We start from the raw sequence: 20,187 nt of genomic DNA, 5'->3' as shown, positions 1-20,187 counted from the left end.
TGAAATACAAGCAGTAAGAGGAGCTGATAAATAAGCTTAGAAAATTCGATGAAACACCCACCATAGTGGGGACTGTAATTGCTGCAGAATATGTTGGTTGCTACATAAATTCTAGCTGACAAATAATTATTCATTAAAATTATAATTAAAGGGGAATAGGATTCTCATATTGTACATTCATCAAAAACTTTGCTGCTCTGCTTCAAAATATGTCTAAGTTTCTTCCATTGGTACAATATAAAATGTTTGCTGCCACCAGGGGGCGCTCATTGCGTATTGATTTACAGGTCTCTTAATGAAGTCAATATAGGCAACACAACACATATACAAGCTTTGCAGGCAGTGGCCAGCACATAGTACAGGGGTGGAGGACGAGGGCTAGGGGCCGCAGTCTGAGCACCCAAGGGCGACATGTACCTCACCCCTGACCTAGCAGGTACCTGTGACAGCAATGTGCACTGGTACTTCTAGATTTAGGCGTAAAGCAGGCAGCATTGGCTGCTTATTACAGGCCAGGAAACCCTTAACTCCTTTACATAAAGTGTGCATAATAAATTTATCATTAATAAAATATTTATTTTACCTTTACAACAAAGTGAGTTCATGTGATATTATTTTAATCAGCTTTGTGATGTTGTAAACATCTGGACATGCATCGGTGTAACAAAGCAGAGGGCTGATCTTCTCAAAGCCAGAGACGAGAACTTCTATCCATGGAAGAGCAATTTCCCCAACAGGAGCCTACAGCTTTCTGCATAAATCTGCAGCACCAGGGGCCTCCCAGGCAAGAAAAGGATTACACTGAACTTCCACTTACTAACAAAATATTCCCCCTTCATCGCCCCATGGCTGCCATGATCAGATCACTTGGTCATGACCTATTCAAACAAGACTTGCTTGTTCTCACACTTGGAAACGTATGGAATCTCAAAGTGCAGCCAGGTGATGCACAGACTTATTGAACCGTTGCCCAAGAGGAATGAAAAAGCTCTGCAGCTACTGAGGCGGGGACCATCCATGTGGGAATACTTCCTTCTGCTGCACCAGGGCCCCACAGGCACCATACTGTAATGGTGCGGCGATGGAGGGACACACCAGTAAATCCACGGCATCCCGGGTCACGTTCAGTGTGCACATAGTAACCCCCACTGTAACAACAGCCCACGCCGCAGCCGCCCTGCACAGACAGGTCAATTATTCTGTCCCGCTAAGAGTGCGGAGGCATCTAGAGTACAAACACATTACCTAATGGCAGATCTACAAAAATATTACAATTTCAAAGGCACGAAAGGATGGATCAAACCGTGCATATACTAAAGCCACTTATATAAAAAGAGAGGTACTAGAAAATAGATCCATAACAAGTATTCTCATGGGCAAGCTGCAAAAGGTTAATAGGATATCCGTAGGATAGGCTATCAATATGACATTGGTGGGAATCCGAGGCTGGACACACTCACCAATCAGACGGTAGAAGCGGCGACTGCAGGAGGTAAACACTGAACAAAGCTGCAGAGCGCAGCTCCATTTAATATGTGGTGGCTGCTCCTGAGTGCAGCAGAGCAGCTCCATTCAATATGTGGTGGCTGCTGCTGGGTGCAGCAGAGCAGCTCCATTCAATATGTGGTGGCTGCTGCAGAGCGCAGCTCCATTCAATATGTGGTGGCTGCTGCAGAGCGCAGCTCCATTCAATATGTGGTGGCTGCTGCAGAGCGCAGCTCCATTCAATATGTGGTGGCTGCTGCAGAGCGCAGCTCCATTCAATATGTGGTGGCTGCTGCAGAGCGCAGCTCCATTCAATATGTGGTGGCTGCTGCAGAGCGCAGCTCCATTCAATATGTGGTGGCTGCTGCAGAGCGCAGCTCCATTCAATATGTGGTGGCTGCTGCAGAGCGCAGCTCCATTCAATATGTGGTGGTTGCTGCAGAGCGCAGCTCCATTCAATATGTGGTGGCTGCTGCAGAGCGCAGCTCCATTCAATATGTGGTGGCTGCTGCAGAGCGCAGCTCCATTCAATATGTGGTGACTTCTGCAGGGTGTAGCAGAGCACAGTTCCATTCAATATGTGGTGGCTGTTGTAGAGTGAAGTTCCATACTCTATGTGGTGGCTGCAGCCAGGTACCGCTCCATTCAATATGTGGTGGCTGCTCCTGGGTGCAGCAGAGCAGCTCCATTTAATATGTGGTGGCTGCTCCTGAGTGCAGCAGAGCAGCTCCATTCAATATGTGGTGGCTGCTGCTGGGTGCAGCAGAGCAGCTCCATTCAATATGTGGTGGCTGCTGCAGAGCGCAGCTCCATTCAATATGTGGTGGCTGCTGCAGAGCGCAGCTCCATTCAATATGTGGTGGCTGCTGCAGAGCGCAGCTCCATTCAATATGTGGTGGCTGCTGCAGAGCGCAGCTCCATTCAATATGTGGTGGTTGCTGCAGAGCGCAGCTCCATTCAATATGTGGTGGCTGCTGTAGAGCGCAGCTCCATTCAATATGTGGTGGCTGCTGTAGAGCGCAGCTCCATTCAATATGTGGTGGCTGCTGCAGAGCGCAGCTCCATTCAATATGTGGTGGCTGCTGCAGAGCGCAGCTCCATTCAAAATGTGGTGACTTCTGCAAGGTGCTGCAGAGTGCAGCTTCATTCAATATATGGTGGCTGCTGTAGAGTGAAGTTCCATACTCTATGTGGTGGCTGCAGCCAGGTACCGCTCCATTCAATATGTGGTGGCTGCTCCTGGGTGCAGCAGAGCAGCTCCATTTAATATGTGGTGGCTGCTCCTGAGTGCAGCAGAGCAGCTCCATTCAATATGTGGTGGCTGCTGCTGGGTGCAGCAGAGCAGCTCCATTCAATATGTGGTGGCTGCTGCAGAGCGCAGCTCCATTCAATATGTGGTGGCTGCTGCAGAGCGCAGCTCCATTCAATATGTGGTGGCTGCTGCAGAGCGCAGCTCCATTCAATATGTGGTGGCTGCTGTAGAGCGCAGCTCCATTCAATATGTGGTGGCTGCTGTAGAGCGCAGCTCCATTCAATATGTGGTGGCTGCTGCAGAGCGCAGCTCCATTCAATATGTGGTGGCTGCTGCAGAGCGCAGCTCCATTCAAAATGTGGTGACTTCTGCAAGGTGCTGCAGAGTGCAGCTTCATTCAATATATGGTGGCTGCTGTAGAGTGAAGTTCCATACTCTATGTGGTGGCTGCAGCCAGGTACCGCTCCATTCAATATGTGGTGGCTGCTGTAGAGCGCAGCTCCATTCAATATGTGGTGGCTGCTGCAGAGCGCAGCTCCATTCAATATGTGGTGGCTGCTGTAGAGCGCAGCTCCATTCAATATGTGGTGGCTGCTGTAGAGCGCAGCTCCATTCAATATGTGGTGGCTGCTGTAGAGCGCAGCTCCATTCAATATGTGGTGGCTGCTGTAGAGCGCAGCTCCATTCAATATGTGGTGGCTGCTGTAGAGCGCAGCTCCATTCAATATGTGGTGGCTGCTGCTGGGTGCAGCAGAGCAGCTCCAATCAATATGTGGTGGCTGCTGCTGGGTGCAGTAGAGCAGCTCTCATTCTTCTCATTCTTAGTTAACACATAAAAAATCCTTTGTATGAAACAGTACTCAGGCACCTATGTGGAATCCCTACTAGGTCTTTGTATAAAACAGAATTCCAATTAACTTGAGCATGATTTCTTTTTTTTTTTTTTTTTTTACAAGGAATGGGTCAACAGAACTTGGTGCGGTCAATGGGTCAGTTTCCAGCCCTTCAGCTGTATCGGTCTGAGGCTAGAAAGGAGCAACCGGCGGGACGGATGTGGGCTGCGGGCCGCAATTTGCCCAACTTCACATTATAATAAACTATATCTGCACAAGCTGTACAAATTAGACCAGGACTTGATTATAGCATCTGAACATACGACTCACAGCAAGCACAGAATTTATAAAGGTAAGGAATCACAATAGTAACATAGTAACATAGTTAGTAAGGCCGAAAAAAGACATTTGTCCATCCAGTTCAGCCTATATTCCATCATAATAAATCCCCAGATCTACGTCCTTCTACAGAACATAATTGTATGATACAATATTGTTCTGCTCCAGGAAGACATCCAGGCCTCTCTTGAACCCCTCGACTGAGTTCGCCATCACCACCTCCTCAGGCAAGCAATTCCAGATTCTCACTGCCCTAACAGTAAAGAATCCTCTTCTATGTTGGTGGAAAAACCTTCTCTCCTCCAGACGCAAAGAATGCCCCCTTGTGCCCGTCACCTTCCTTGGTATAAACAGATCCTCAGCGAGATATTTGTATTGTCCCCTTATATACTTATACATGGTTATTAGATCGCCCCTCAGTCGTCTTTTTTCTAGACTAAATAATCCTAATTTCGCTAATCTATCTGGGTATTGTAGTTCTCCCATCCCCTTTATTAATTTTGTTGCCCTCCTTTGTACTCTCTCTAGTTCCATTATATCCTTCCTGAGCACCGGTGCCCAAAACTGGACACAGTACTCCATGTGCGGTCTAACTAGGGATTTGTACAGAGGCAGTATAATGCTCTCATCATGTGTATCCAGACCTCTTTTAATGCACCCCATGATCCTGTTTGCCTTGGCAGCTGCTGCCTGGCACTGGCTGCTCCAGGTAAGTTTATCATTAACTAGGATCCCCAAGTCCTTCTCCCTGTCAGATTTACCCAGTGGTTTCCCATTCAGTGTGTAATGGTGACATTGATTCCTTCTTCCCATGTGTATAACCTTACATTTATCATTGTTAAACCTCATCTGCCACCTTTCAGCCCAAGTTTCCAACTTATCCAGATCCATCTGTAGCAGAATACTATCTTCTCTTGTATTAACTGCTTTACATAGTTTTGTATCATCTGCTAATATCGATATTTTACTGTGTAAACCTTCTATCAGATCATTAATGAATATGTTGAAGAGAACAGGTCCCAATACTGACCCCTGCGGTACCCCACTGGTCACAGTGACCCAGTTAGAGACTATACCATTTATAACCACCCTCTGCTTTCTATCACTAAGCCAGTTACTAACCCATTTACACACAATTTCCCCCAGACCAAGCATTCTCATTTTGTGTACCAACCTCTTGTGCGGCACGGTATCAAACGCTTTGGAAAAATCGAGATATACCACGTCCAATGACTCACCGTGGTCCAGCCTATAGCTTACCTCTTCATAAAAACTGATTAGATTGGTTTGACAGGAGCGATTTCTCATCAACCCATGCTGATATGGAGTTAAACAGTTATTCTCATTGAGATAATCCAGAATAACATCCCTCAGAAACCCTTCAAATATTTTACCAACAATAGAGGTTAGACTTACTGGCCTATAATTTCCAGGTTCACTTTTAGAGCCCTTTTTGAATATTGGCACCACATTTGCTATGCGCCAATCCTGCAGAACAGACCCTGTCGCTATAGAGTCACTAAAAATAAGAAATAATGGTTTATCTATTACATTACTTAGTTCTCTTAGTACTCGTGGGTGTATGCCATCCGGACCCGGAGATTTATCTATTTTAATCTTATTTAGCCGGTTTCGCACCTCTTCTTGGGTTAGATTGGTGACCCTTAATATAGGGTTTTCATTGTTTCTTGGGATTTCACCTAGCATTTCATTTTCCACCGTGAATACCGTGGAGAAGAAGGTGTTTAATATGTTAGCTTTTTCCTCGTCATCTACAACCATTCTTTCCTCACTATTTTTTAAGGGGCCTACATTTTCAGTTTTTATTCTTTTACTATTGATATAGTTGAAGAACAGTTTGGGATTAGTTTTACTCTCCTTAGCAATGTGCTTCTCTGTTTCCTTTTTGGCAGCTTTAATTAGTTTTTTAGATAAAGTATTTTTCTCCCTATAGTTTTTTAGAGCTTCAATGGTGCCATCCTGCTTTAGTAGTGCAAATGCTTTCTTTTTACTGTTAATTGCCTGTCTTACTTCTTTGTTTAGCCACATTGGGTTTTTCCTATTTCTAGTCCTTTTATTCCCACAAGGTATAAACCGCTTACACTGCCTATTTAGGATGTTCTTAAACATTTCCCATTTATTATCTGTATTCTTATTTCTGAGGATATTGTCCCAGTCTACCAGATTAAGGGCATCTCTAAGCTGGTCAAACTTTGCCTTCCTAAAGTTCAGTGTTTTTGTGACTCCCTGACAAGTCCCCCTAGTGAAAGACAGGTGAAACTGCACAATATTGTGGTCGCTATTTCCTAAATGCCCAACCACCTGCAGATTTGTTATTCTGTCAGGTCTATTAGATAGTATTAGGTCTAAAAGTGCTGCTCCTCTGGTTGGATTCTGCACCAATTGTGAAAGATAATTTTTCTTGGTTATTAGCAGAAACCTGTTGCCTTTATGGGTTTCACAGGTTTCTGTTTCCCAGTTAATATCCGGGTAGTTAAAGTCCCCCATAACCAGGACCTCATTATGGGTTGCAGCTTCATCTATCTGCTTTAGAAGTAGACTTTCCATGGTTTCTGTTATATTTGATTTGAACAATGATTATTATTAAACTTTTAATTTCCTAGCAACAGAGGACTACGCAGTGTAAAGACTTTTTTCTGCTGCTTTTTCTTGTGCAAATAATTTGCTGCCTTTAACAGTTCAATCAAAGTGGATGTTTCATGAACGATTGGGTCCATTGTGCATTTGAAGACACAAACTATGCATTTTTGCTGACTCTCTTTAAGATTCTATCAAAACCTGAAAAAATGCATGTAAAAAACGCAATTGTAAGTACAGAATTCTAGCATTTTCATAAAAAAATGCATTGAAAAACATCAATAAAAGGCAAAAATGCATTAAAAACTGAAGAGCCAAACCAGATTGCTATTGACTAATTTGCGGTGGAAACCTGCAAGAAAAAAAACTGCTGCATTTTTGCACATGGGAACATGGCCTTAAAAAGCGTGACTACAGCTTTGCTACTATTATTTTTAATATATATTTTTGAAGGTCCGTAAATTTCATGCAGATTGGTAGGGGTCCAGGTGCAGAGAACCCACATATTGCTGAAAAGCTCGCTCAGGAGGCAGAACGGCACAGCTGATGTCTGAACACGCTCATAGCTCGGAGAGTGGAGTATACAGAAAGATTGGACTGTAAGTGGCAGGTTTGTTGCAGAACTTTCTCTGCTACAGGTCCTTCTCAAAAAATTAGCATATAGTGTTAAATTTCATTATTTACCATAATGTAATGATTACAATTAAACTTTCATATATTATAGATTCATTATCCACCAACTGAAATTTGTCAGGTCTTTTATTGTTTTAATACTGATGATTTTGGCATACAACTCCTGATAACCCCAAAAACCTGTCTCAATAAATTAGCATATTTCACCCATCCAATCAAATAAAAGTGTTTTTTAATAACAAACAAAAAAACCAACAAATAATAATGTTCAGTTATGCACTCAATACTTGGTCGGGAATCCTTTGGCAGAAATGACTGCTTCAATGCGGCGTGGCATGGAGGCAATCAGCCTGTGACACTGCTGAGATGTTATGGAGGCCCAGGATGCTTCAATAGCGGCCTTAAGCTCATCCAGAGTGTTGGGTCTTGCGTCTCTCAACTTTCTCTTCACAATATCCCACAGATTCTCTATGGGGTTCAGGTCAGGAGAGTTGGCAGGCCAATTGAGCACAGTAATACCATGGTCAGTAAACCATTTACCAGTGGTTTTGGCACTGTGAGCAGGTGCCAGGTCGTGCTGAAAAATGAAATCTTCATCTCCATAAAGCATTTCAGCCGATGGAAGCATGAAGTGCTCCAAAATCTCCTGATAGCTAGCTGCATTGACCCTGCCCTTGATGAAACACAGTGGACCAACACCAGCAGCTGACATGGCACCCCACACCATCACTGACTGTGGGTACTTGACACTGGACTTCAGGCATTTTGGCATTTCCTTCTCCCCAGTCTTCCTCCAGACTCTGGCACCTTGATTTCCGAATGACATGCAAAATTTGCTTTCATCAGAAAAAAGTACTTGGGACCACTTAGCAACAGTCCAGTGCTGCTTCTCTGTAGCTCAAAATTGGCTTTACCTGGGGAATGCGGCACCTGTAGCCCATTTCCTGCACACGCCTGTGCACGGTGGCTCTGGATGTTTCCACACCAGACTCAGTCCACTGCTTCCTCAGGTTCCCCAAGGTCTGGAATCGGTCCTTCTCCACAATCTTCCTCAGGGTCCGGTCTCCTCTTCTCGTTGTACAGCGTTTTCTGCCACATTGTTTCCTTCCAACAGACTTACCATTGAGGTGCCTTGATACAGCACTCTGGGAACAGCCTATTTGTTGAGAAATTTCTTTCTGGGTCTTACCCTCTTGCTTGAGGGTGTCAATGATGGCCTTCTTGACATCTGTCAGGTCGCTAGTCTTACCCATGATGGGGGTTTTGAGTAATGAACCAGGCAGGGAGTTTATAAAAGCCTCAGGTATCTTTTGCATGTGTTTAGAGTTAATTAGTTGATTCAGAAGATTAGGGTAATAGGTCGTTTAGAGAACCTTTTCTTGATATGCTAATTTATTGAGACAGGTTTTTTGGGTTATCAGGAGTTGTATGCCAAAATCATCAGTATTAAAACAATAAAAGACCTGACAAATTTCAGTTGGTGGATAATGAATCTATAATATATGAAAGTTTAATTGTAATCATTACATTATGGTAAATAATGAAATTTAACACTATATGCTAATTTTTTGAGAAGGACCTGTACTCATCTGAATGAGACCTGCAGAAATCTATTCAGATTCTGCAGAAACAAATCCACTCAGATGAATCGTGCAGAATTTCAGGTCACAAACATTTCTGCAACGAGTCTGCCACATGCAGTAACCCAAAATCCTCAGAGTCACGGATGTAGTCTGCAGTGACAGGTAAGTATATGAAAGCGACTAGTCTGCAGTGACAGGTAAGTATATGAAAGAGACTAGTAATTAAAGAAGAATTACAAGTTAATACCTTAGATTTTCTAGTTCTTGCCGCTTCAGTGGTGCAGAAGGTGGAGCAGGAAGAAATTTATCACCTTCATGGTTTTTATTGCTGAAAGAAAAATGCAAAAAAATATTGTATTTTAGGGCTCCACAATTTGCCATTTAAAGTTTTCCTGTTTCATCAAATAAAAATGAGCGTGACCATTCAGAATCGTTGGCACAGCAGCAGATGAATATTACGGCAAACCTTTTGGCTGCGGTCACAAAGTGCTCCACATCTGTCCAAGTGGTATCCGCTTTTATACCACTTTTTAAGCACTGCAGGGGCTTTCATCATTAGGATTTGCTAACAGTTGCCTTCTACTGACCGCAGGGTTTCTCCAAATCCATGTGGCCATTAACAATATGCAAAACATTAGCAATTCATTTCTATTGATGCAGCAGAAATCGTCTTTCGGAAAATGCTTCTCAGCACATGCACTGCAAACTTTATCTGGATGGGTTAAACCACCATTTGTTATCACTAGAGAGGGGCGGACACCTGGATGTTTAGGTCCGGCGCGTTCGGCCGAACAGTTACAAAAAGTTCGGGTACCAGAACAGTAGTCGGACGCCATTTAGTTGAATGGGGGCCCGAACATCCAGTGTTTGCACTGCTGTCATGTGCATGACAGCATGGCAAACACCGCTTCTGATCTGCGGCGAAATCATCCCCGCCAGTCAGAGAGCCGCGGTTCCCACGCTGTCAGCGTGAGCGCTCAGCTGTGATTGGAGGTATAAAGCTTACTTGCTGCCGCTAATACCAGCTGTTGATGGGTGTATTCATTAGCCGACTCTTGCGCTGTAAATAAATAAGGCTGGGTTCCCATTGCGTTATGGGAACGCGCTTAAAGGACAGCGTTGCACGGCGAAATTAACGCCGTGCAACGCGTCCGTTAGCGCGCCCATTCACGGCAATGGGAACGCGCAGCACTAGCGCGTGCCATGTTCGGCACGCGCTAGCGACGCGCCGGTGTTTCCTGGCGCGCCGCGGACGCTGCTTGGGATCTGTGAGAGCGGGGACGTTACCGCGACCCCGGGATGCGGCCACAGTAAAAACATTGCGTTAGCGCAACCCGCTAGCGCTAAACGGGTTGCACTAACGCAATGTGACCCTAGCCTAAATAAAAACGTCTGGGCAGCTGTAGCTGCTATTTTTAGGCTGGGGGGGCCAATATCCATGGCCCCTTTCCAGCCTGAGAATACCAGCCCCCAGCTCTCTGCTTTAGCAAAGCTGGTTGTCAAAAATAAGAGGGAACCTACGCCGTTTTAATTATTTAAATACCGTATATACTCGAGTATAATCCGAGATTTTCAGCCCACTTTTTTGGGCTGAAAGTAACCCTCTCGGCTTATACTCGAGTCATACCCAGGGGTCGGCAGGGGAGGGGGAGCAGAGCTGTGTAATAATACTCACCTGCTCCTGGTGCGGTCCCTGCACGTCTTTTCCTCGGCAGCTTCTTCCTGTAGTGAGCGGTCACATGGTACCGCTCATTACAGTAATGAATATGGACCCCACTCCCATAAGGGTGGAGCCGCATATTCATTACTGTAATGAGCAGTACCATGTGACCGCTCACTACAGGAAGAAGCTGCCGGCGCCAGGAGCAGGTGAGTATAACGCAGCGCGATATTCACCTGCTCCCCGTTCCACCGTCAGCGCCGCTGCATCTTCCGCGTCCTCTGCAGTGACGCTCAGGTCAGAGGGCGCGATGACACGATTAGTGCGCGCCGCCCTCTGCCTGAACGTCGGTGCAGAGGACGGGAAGACACAGTGGCGGCCGGCGCTGGAACACGGAGCAGGTGAATATAGCAAAGAGAGGTGAGTATGTGAATCTTTTATTTTTTTTAATCGCAGCAACAGCATATGGGGCAAATATCTGTATGGGGCCATATGCAGCATTACATGGGGCAAATATCTGTATGGAGCATCTTATGGGGCCATGTGTAGCATTACATGGGACAAATATCTGTATGGGGCCATGTGCAGCACTATATGGGGCAAATATCTGTATGGAGCATCTTATGGGGCCATGTGCAGCATTTTATGGGGCAAATGTCTGTATGGAGCATCTTATGGGGCCATAATCAACATTTGTGCAGCATTATATGGGGCATATTTTAATATAGAGCATCTTATGGAGCCATCATAAACTGTATGGAGCATTATATGGGGCTCCTGCTTCAATATGGATATTCAAAAACACTTAACCTACTGATGTTTCAATTAATTTTACTTTTATTGGTATCTATTTTTTGCTTTTGAAATTTACCGGTAGCTGCTGCATTTCCCACCCTAGGCTTATACTTGAGTCATTAAGTTTCCCAGTTTTTTTTGTCAAAATTAGGGGGGAAATCAGCTTATACTCGGGTGTTCTTATACTCGAGTATATACGGTAATTGAAAAATATGGTGTAGGGACCCCTCTATTCTCGATAACTAGCCTTGCTGAAGCTGACAGCTGAGGGTTGCAGCCCTTTTTTTTAATTACCGTATATACTCGAGTATAAGCCGACCCGAGTATAAGCCGACCCCCCTAATTTTGCCACAAAAAACTGGGAAAACTTAATGACTCGAGTATAAGCCTAGGGTGGGAAATGCAGCAGCTACCGGTAAATTTCAAAAGCAAAAATAGATACCAATAAAAGTAAAATTAATTGAGACATCAGAAGGTTAAGTGTTTTTGAATATCCATATTGAATCAGGAGCCCCATATAATGCTCCATAAAGTTTGATGGGCCCCATTAGATGCTCCATATTAAAATATGTCCCATATAATCCTGCATAAAGGGTAATAAGGGCCTCATAAGATGCTCCATAGAGATATTTGCCCTATATAGTGCTGCACAAGTGTTATGGCCCCATACAGATGCTCCACACAGCTTCTTGCCCCATATAATGCTGCACAAGTGTTATGGCCCCATTATAGTGCTCCGTACAGCCACTTGCCCCATATAGTGCTGCGCAAGCGTTATGGCCCCATACAGATGCTCCGCACAGCCACTTGCCCCTTATAATGCTGCACAAGTATGGCCCCATAAGATGCTCTGCACAGCCACTTGCCCCATATAATGCTGCACAAGTATGGCCCCATAAGATGCTCTGCACAGCTACTTGCCCCATATAATGCTGCACAAGTATGGCCCCATAAGATGCTCTGCACAGCCACTTGTCCCAAATAGTGCTGCACAAGTATGGCCCCATAAGATGCTCTGCAGTCACTTGCCCCATATGCTGTGGCTGCCATAAAGGAAAAAAAAAAAAAAAATCACATACTCACCTGTCTTCGCTCAGGACCCCGGCACTGTCACCTGCTCCTCGTGCGGCTTAGTCTTCGGCACTGACGCTCAGCAGAGGGCGCGCACTGACTACGTCACCGCGCCCTCTGACCTGAGCATTACTGCTGAAGACAGAGCGACACCCGGACCGAGGAGCAGGTGACTATCGCGCAGCGCAGCGCTCCCCCTCCCCGTATACTTACCTGGTTCTGGCGCTGCGTCCCTGCTTCTTCCCCGGCGCTGCATCTTCCTCCTGTATTGAGCAGGCAGCGTCACCGCTCATATACAGTAATGAATATGCAGCTCCACCTCTATGGGGGGTGGAGCCGCATATTCATTACTGTATATGAGCGGTGCCATGTGACCACTCAATACAGGAAGAAGATGCAGCGCTGGAAGAAGCAGGGACTGCAGGGACTGCGCCGGGAGCAGGTAAGTATAATTACACAGCCCCGCTCCCCCTCCCGTGCCGACCCCCGGGTATGACTCGAGTATAAGCCGAGAGGGGAACTTTCAGCCCCAAAAAATGGGCTGAAAATCTCGGCTTATACTCGAGTATATACAGTATCTATTTACTGCGCAGGAGCGGCTGATGAATACTCCCATCAGCAGCTCCTGCTCCCGCTGTTATTAGCGGCAGCAAGCGTCAGATGATGGGAGCTGTGGTCCCATCAGCTGACACCAGTGACTGGAGGTAAACTTTATACCACAAATCACAGCTGAGTGCTCATGCTGTCTTGACAGCGTGGGAACCGCGGCTCTCTGACCAGCGGGGATGGTTTAACTGCCGATCAGAAGCAGTGTTTGCCACGCTGTCATGCACATGGATTTTTTTTTCTTATTTCTCCCCATAAAGCGTTAATAAAAGTTAGGCGATCAACTTTATATAGCTTAAAATGCGATACTGATGAATACAACTGGTCCTTTTAAAAAAAACAAAACAAGCCCTCATAATGCTACTTTGACAGAAAAAATGCTATGGATGTGACAATGAAATAAAGTAAAAAAAAAAATATATATATTTTTTTTGTTGGATTTCTTAGGGTATGTGCAGACGATCAATAAACGCTGCAGGCTGGATACTTGTGCAGCATCCAACCTGCATCGTCTAGATGTTACAGCATAGAGGATGGGATTTCAAGAAATCTCATGCCCATTAAGCATCCACAAATACCTGCGGAGACGGACATGCAGCATGTCTTTCCAGACGGCAGCATGTTTATTTATCTTGGGGAGACGCAAGCCTCCGCTAGACAAATCTCACCTGTACAATGTATTGGGCGCAGTGATTACAGATGGTTCAATGAACACATGCGGAATCACCTGCGATCAATAGCCGGTAGAGCTTTGGATGCAGCAGAGATGGGCGGCGTCCAATGAGCTGCCAATTACTGACCGTGTTCACATGCCATTAAAAGATTCACTGCAAAATTTGTTACAACTGAACTTACAGAATAAAGTTGGTAGCCGTTACCTGCATGCCTCCGTGCTCTCCCCACTGGAGTCTGTGTTGCCCATCTGACTGATATTCTTTGCACCATTTTCTTTGTTACCATCTTGTTGGTCTTCAGGCAACAGAAGCAAAGCATTTCTTAAGCAAATCGCTGCAAACTCCATACTAGCTACTGGAATGGCTGAAGATTCCCCATCGCTAACACACAGAAAACAAAAATTATAAGGTTACAATACGAAAGTAAATTATAAGCAGTCAATAAATAAATGCAATTTTTTTTGTTTCTGATTTTTTTTTTTTTTTTATACACCTACACAGTAAATTCTCCCCAAAAGACCAACACTAATGTGGAGTGGATTTTTCTAATAGATTTTTATCCAGTACATGACAGCAGGTTTACTAGTCTTCATCATTAGTTATTTTTTTTGGACATTATCAAAACTATACCTTGGGAGTGGTGCCACTAATGTAAATTCCCTAGCCCTAGTATGACACTTACCAGGGTCCATCTTTATCTGTTCCCTGCGCCGCTCCGATCATCTACAGTTTGTGACCTGCCGGATTGCTCCAGTGTTCGCTGGGATAGCCGGAAGCCACAACTCAATGTAAATCTATCGCCATAGACTTATACAGGAAAGATATATACTGTATCTTGGTACAGTGTTAGCCAGTAGATAGAAAAATATTTAGAACTAGATGGTGGCCCGATTTTAACGCATCTGGTATTCTAGAATATGCATGTCCGCGCAGCACACTGCACAGCCCGCGCAGCACACTGCACAGCCACGTAGTATATTGCCCAGCCCACGCAGTATATAACAGCCCGTGTAGTATATTGCACAGCCCATGCAATATATAGCAATGTGGGCACCATATCCCTGTTAAAAAAAAAAAGAAGAATTAAAATAAAAAATAGTTATATACTCATCCTCCGTTGGCCCCCGGATCGAAGCGGTTACCGACGTTCCTCGCGTCCTCCGGTCTGAAGAGTGCATTGCGGTCTCGCGAGATGATGACGTAGCGGTCTCGCGAGATGATGACTTAGCGGTCTCGCGAGACCGCAATGCATGGAGCGGTCACCGGGGCGTCGCGAGGAGCGGGAAAGGCCTGTTCCTGATCTGACGGACGGTGAGTATATAACTATTTTTTTTATTATTATTATTTTTAACATTAGATCTTTTTACTATTGATGCGGCATAGGCAGCATGAATAGTAAAAAGTTGGTCACACAGGGTTAATAGCAGCATTAACCGAGTGCGTTACACTGCGGTCAACGCTGCCATTAACCCTGTGTGAGCACTGACTGGAGGGGAGTACGGAGTGGGCACTGACTGCGGGGAGGAAGGATTGGCCATTTTTCCGCTGGACTGTGCCAGTCACTGATTGGTCGTGGCCACGACCAATTAGCGATTTGGATTTCCATGACAGAGGCCGCGACCAATGAATATCCGTGACAGACAGACAGAAAGACGGAAGTGACCCTTAGACAATTATATAGTAGATTGAGAGTCCTCAGTGGTTGATACCTTTTAATGGCTAACTGAAAAGATGGTAACAAATTGCAAGCTTTCGAGACTATACAGGTCTCTTCATCAGGCAAAGACTAAAAGCTTTTAGTCTTTGCCTGATGAAGAGACAGGTGTAGTCTCGAAAGCTTGCAATTTGTTACCATCTTTTCAGTTAGCCATTAAAAGGTATCAATAACTGAGGAATCTCAATTCTAAATATTTTTCATAGACTTCTAGTGAGCGCTTGGGATGGTTACCTCTGACCACACACAAAAAAAAAACAACAGGGGGGTGGTTCTCCGTTAACCTGCTCAGTATAACCGCAGCCTATATGCAATTTCTATGAAAGAACAATTGTTCACATTGACAACCTAGAAGCTTAAAAAATTAAAAACAATCTTACTTGTACAAGAGATTCTGAACGGATTGTGACGCTAGCACTATCTTCCGGTGATAACCCTGGCCCACTACAGATTGTACGATGCCCTTCTTGCTTGGAAGACCTTTTGTTTCCTGTTCAGGTGTCTGAAAGAAAACGAAAATTGCTAACCTACAAGATAATTATGTAAAATGATAAACTGTTATATTTATAAATAGGTGCCTACATATTAAGAGTACATACAGCAAGAGCATGCCGCAGTATTAGAACATGGTAGGGCCCATACCCTGCAGGATTTGCCCATACTCCTGCAGAAAGTGTATGATTTTTTCTTCTGCAAGTTGGAAGTTTGGAAAAACCATCGCAAACTGTGATCAGCTCAGCCTGTTGTGGTGCAGTAAACCCACCAGGTCTGGGCATAGCCTCGGGAAGAGAGTACTATTACTGCAGCACGGTCACTGACAGCTCACACTGCACAGATGTACTGCAGACCCGGCTGACAATAAAAGTGCATATAGTGAGCGGTGCTGTGAGTGCGACTGTCATCATTCCACACCCTCCCCTGTGACTGAAAGCTGGCGGCTCCAGGAAGGAAAAAAGTTCATTTTCTTCCAACAGCTGCACTTTCAGTAAAGAGGCGAGGCAGCATGGCGAGGCTATTTACCTGTAGATTAACTCCATACCTGTAGGTAAATAGCATTTTCCAAGGTGACAGGTCCCATTTAAATCTGCCATACAGTTCCAGAGAGATGTCTGTAGGCTGCTCTGCATTACTTCCTATTGAGCGTTGCCCCCTTAGTGATGACTATAACACTTTGCAGTAAAAAAAAAAGCCTGTATCTCTGAAACCATATGACGGATTTAAAAAAAAACAAAATGGCATACTTAGAGGAGCACAAGGAATAAAGACTAGCCATTTCTAACTTGGTGACCCGTCCTCTTTTCAACTACCTGTAAGCCTTAAAACTGCCGACAGATGCAGTCTACCTATACATGTGTCTACGGCTGGACTAAAATGCCCAGAATTCCTAATAGGACAGAACGGTAGCGTTCGCACATTTTGATATTCCATTTGTCTGTTCTGCTTTTAGGAGAGAAACTGAATTCATATCTAAAAAAGATCTGATGCATAAATGTAATGATCAGGGTCACACCGATTATTCCAGGTCCATGTGGGTTTCAGCACTTGTTCATTATTAAAATGGTATGGAGGAGGAAAGGAGCAGCAGGCAAAACTTTTTTTTAAGTTTTTAAGACTGACAACAGAAATCCAGAGAGATCCCTTAACAATCAGCGGGTCCCCCTGCTTCTATTTGCACCTGCTATGCAACAAATGATTTTGAAAAATAAAAAGGTTTGTCCTATTCTTTTTACTACGGGCCTACAAACAAACAGGCAGTTGTCGACAAAGGTTACTAGCTGCCTGTTTTACCCAGCTGGCTCAAAGATGTCACTGACCGCTCCTGCCTGCGATTCAACTGCTTCATATCATCAGACGGCTATTAATCTTTCGGGCTCCGCTGTTGATGGGACATGACTGCCAGCGTCATGCTGATTGTCAGATGGCTCTTCTCAAGCAGTCTATCAATCAGCATGACATCAGCAGTCACACCCTGTCAACAGAGCAAAGTGGAAGAGAAGCTGCTGCTCTGGCGACATGTCAGCAGAAGGTGCTAAATTGTTGAAAAGAGTGGTCTGTGCATGCTCAGGTCCAGCAGAGACCAGCGGCAGGCACTAGTAGTAAGCAACTACCTGCCTGTCAGTTCCCGGGCCCATATTATTATTAGGACCATCACAAATGTCAATGTGGCCTTATTTGCCTACATGTTTAAAAAGAGGAACAAGTAAGTCATAGGACCACCACTACAGCCCACCCATTACCTGCACTGCGGGATTTAAGAAGAACAGTTATACAGCATCAAAGACGACATTTTTGGATGTAGGTATGTGCCGGTTATCTTGGCTACATGTTAGCAAAGTCCTCTCAGAACTATCGTATGTAATTGTATGAAGAGGGAAAGGAAAAAAAATCTGTGCATTCACTACAGCACATATAAAAGGAACAGATGTAGATGAAAAACAGTAAATGAGGAGAGATGATCAAAATGCGGATATTGGGGTATAATACTATAGTTGTGATTTCACAGCATATTATTGTCTTTTCTACAAAACAATGAAATACATATTAAAAAGAAAGATAATGGGGTTTCCTGTATCGATGAAGACTATGTGTAGGCTCCGAGCTGAGAGTGTCTTGTCTGTCAGGGAAGAAGACTGATACATGTGCGCCCCCTGCTGGCTGTAATCCAGGAAGCACATCTCGGAGGCATCTATCTATATAATTGTCTAAGGGTGACTTTCGTCTGTTTGTCTGTCACGAAAATCCCTTCCCTACTCCCCTCCAGTCAGTGCCCCCTCCCTACTCCCCGTCCGTGTAAACAGACTGCTTTACACCGTGGCATAACACAGTCCGTTAACACTGCTATTAACCCTGTGTGACCAACTTTTTACTATTGATGCTGCATATGCAGCATCAATAGTAAAAAGATCTAATGTTAAAAATAATTTAAAAAAATTTAAAAAATCATTATATTCTCACCTTCCAGCACCTTTCCCACTCCTCGCGCGGCTCCGGTCACAAGAATGCATAGCAGCAATGACCGGAGATGACATAGCGGTCTCGCGAGACCGCTACATCATCATGTGTTATTGCCGCAATGCATTCTTGGGACCGAAGCGTCGCGAGGAGCATTGCTAAATGCCTGGGCTGGATCCGGGGGCTGCCAGAAGGTGAGTATATAACTATTTTTATTCTATTTTTTTTTAACAGGGATATGGTGCCCACATTGCTATATACTACGTGGGCCGTGCTACACACACTGCGTGGGCCGTGCTACACACACTGCGTGGGCCGTGCTACACACACTGCGTGGGCCGTGCTACACACACTGCGTGGGCCGTGCTACACACACTGCGTGGGCCGTGCTACACACACTGCGTGGGCCGTGCTACACACACTGCGTGGGCCGTGCTACACACACTGCGTGGGCCGTGCTATACACTGCGTGGGCCGTGCTATACACTGCGTGGGCCGTGCTACACACACTGCATGGGCCGTGCTATACACTGCGTGGGCCGTGCTATACACTGCGTGGGCCGTGCTATATACTGCGTGGGCCGTGCTATATACTACGTGGGCTGTGCTATATACTACGTGGGCTGTGTTATACACCACTATACATATTCTAGAATACCTGATACGTTAGAATTGGGCCACCATCTAGTAATAAATATAAGTGACAGGCAGAATAGTAGCTTCTCCGAAAAATAGAATCATTCCTAGATTTCCTTAAACACAATCTGTCACCAGGCTTTTGCCACAATTCAGAGAGTAATATAAGGTATATCGCGAGACTCTGATTCCAGCTATGTCTCTTACTGGGCTGCTTGCAGTAATTATATTAAATCACTGTTTTATCAGCAGAGATTATCACTAGAGAACTAAAAAAAAAAACCTGTTTGCAAGCAGCCCTCCACATTAATGAGCTCTGTATAACCCCATTTCCACCACGGATTGGCAGCTTTCTGTGCACACTGTGCGTAGGCAGAAAGCTGCCAATGAGTGGTGTGGGCTCAGTGTTCAGAGAACTGCTAAATCTAAAGCTATAACAGTGTTGTTGTTTTTTTTTTTTCAATACTGCAGCAAGCAGCCCAGTAAAAGACACATCACTAGAATTAGAGTCGCTGTCCCTATGTTATGCTGCTCTTACATGGGGTAGCAATAACATGTAACGTCTTGTATCTTCTCTATTTACATCAGCACTACTTTTACATAACTCAATATAAAGGAGGATTCATATATTTTAATTTCTTAAGACTATCACAAAAGAGCATCCTGAGAATGAATTTTTTAGGATTTCGGGATATAAAACGGACATTGCTGCCATTTACATAATCCTTGGATAACGAAGTTCACCATGAAATGCCTTATGTTGTAACGGAACATCCAGAGGTCACAGGAATTTCAGACAAAGAAGAGAAAAGGTGCCACTGGGGATAGGAGGTGACGGCACACTGGAGTATCACAAACTAAAGTAGGATATATAGTAGAGGTATAAAAATAAAGAGAGACTAAAGAAAAAAAGGCATTTTCTTCCTTTTCTAGGTGTTCAGGAGTTCGAAGAAAATAAGAGGAAAAATGTAAAAGTGTAAGTACAAGTGTACATTTCGTTGATCTCAGAGCAGAGGTATGACTTGGTCACCTACCCCTTTATTGGCAGCTATGCAGCACTCCGCTAACCTCAGCCAGAGCCGCGGGTTGGAGTGATAAACCTGAACAGCTTCGATCAAACACTCAAAGGCTGCCAGCGGCCTGCCGATGTGCAGGAGCTGAATGCCACAGTTATACAGCAGCTCGTAGCGTTTGTTGGTCAACAGCGTGCACATCGGTCTGCCTGAAAACTTCCTCCCTGTAAAATACAAGAACAATACTTGTAAATGACACCGAAAAGGTCTTTTATCATAATCATAAAAAAGGCAAAACTGCAAAGTGCAGTAAAAACAAGAAACTTTACAATTTACCTCTTAT

General features: G+C 44.7%; 1 protein-coding gene across 2 annotated transcripts in view; it reads right to left on the bottom strand.

Moving 5' to 3' along the window:
* The window catches only part of CNOT10 (CCR4-NOT transcription complex subunit 10), a 147,181-nt gene that overhangs the window by 53,113 nt on the left and 73,881 nt on the right, over positions 1-20,187 (bottom strand). For both annotated transcript variants that reach the window (XM_069730030.1, XM_069730029.1), the window contains 4 exons: positions 19,866-20,068; positions 15,624-15,745; positions 13,734-13,910; positions 8,971-9,051 (listed from right to left, as the gene is read on the bottom strand). In XM_069730030.1, coding sequence (XP_069586131.1) covers positions 8,971-9,051; positions 13,734-13,910; positions 15,624-15,745; positions 19,866-20,068 — 583 coding nt within the window. The remainder of the gene's footprint in view (positions 1-8,970; positions 9,052-13,733; positions 13,911-15,623; positions 15,746-19,865; positions 20,069-20,187) is intronic.

This window comes from Ranitomeya imitator, chromosome 6, assembly GCF_032444005.1.
Source record: "Ranitomeya imitator isolate aRanImi1 chromosome 6, aRanImi1.pri, whole genome shotgun sequence".
NCBI lineage: Eukaryota > Metazoa > Chordata > Amphibia > Anura > Dendrobatidae > Ranitomeya > Ranitomeya imitator.
The sequence above is the reverse complement of the archived record's forward strand: the minus strand, read 5'-3'. Positions and strand labels throughout refer to the sequence as shown.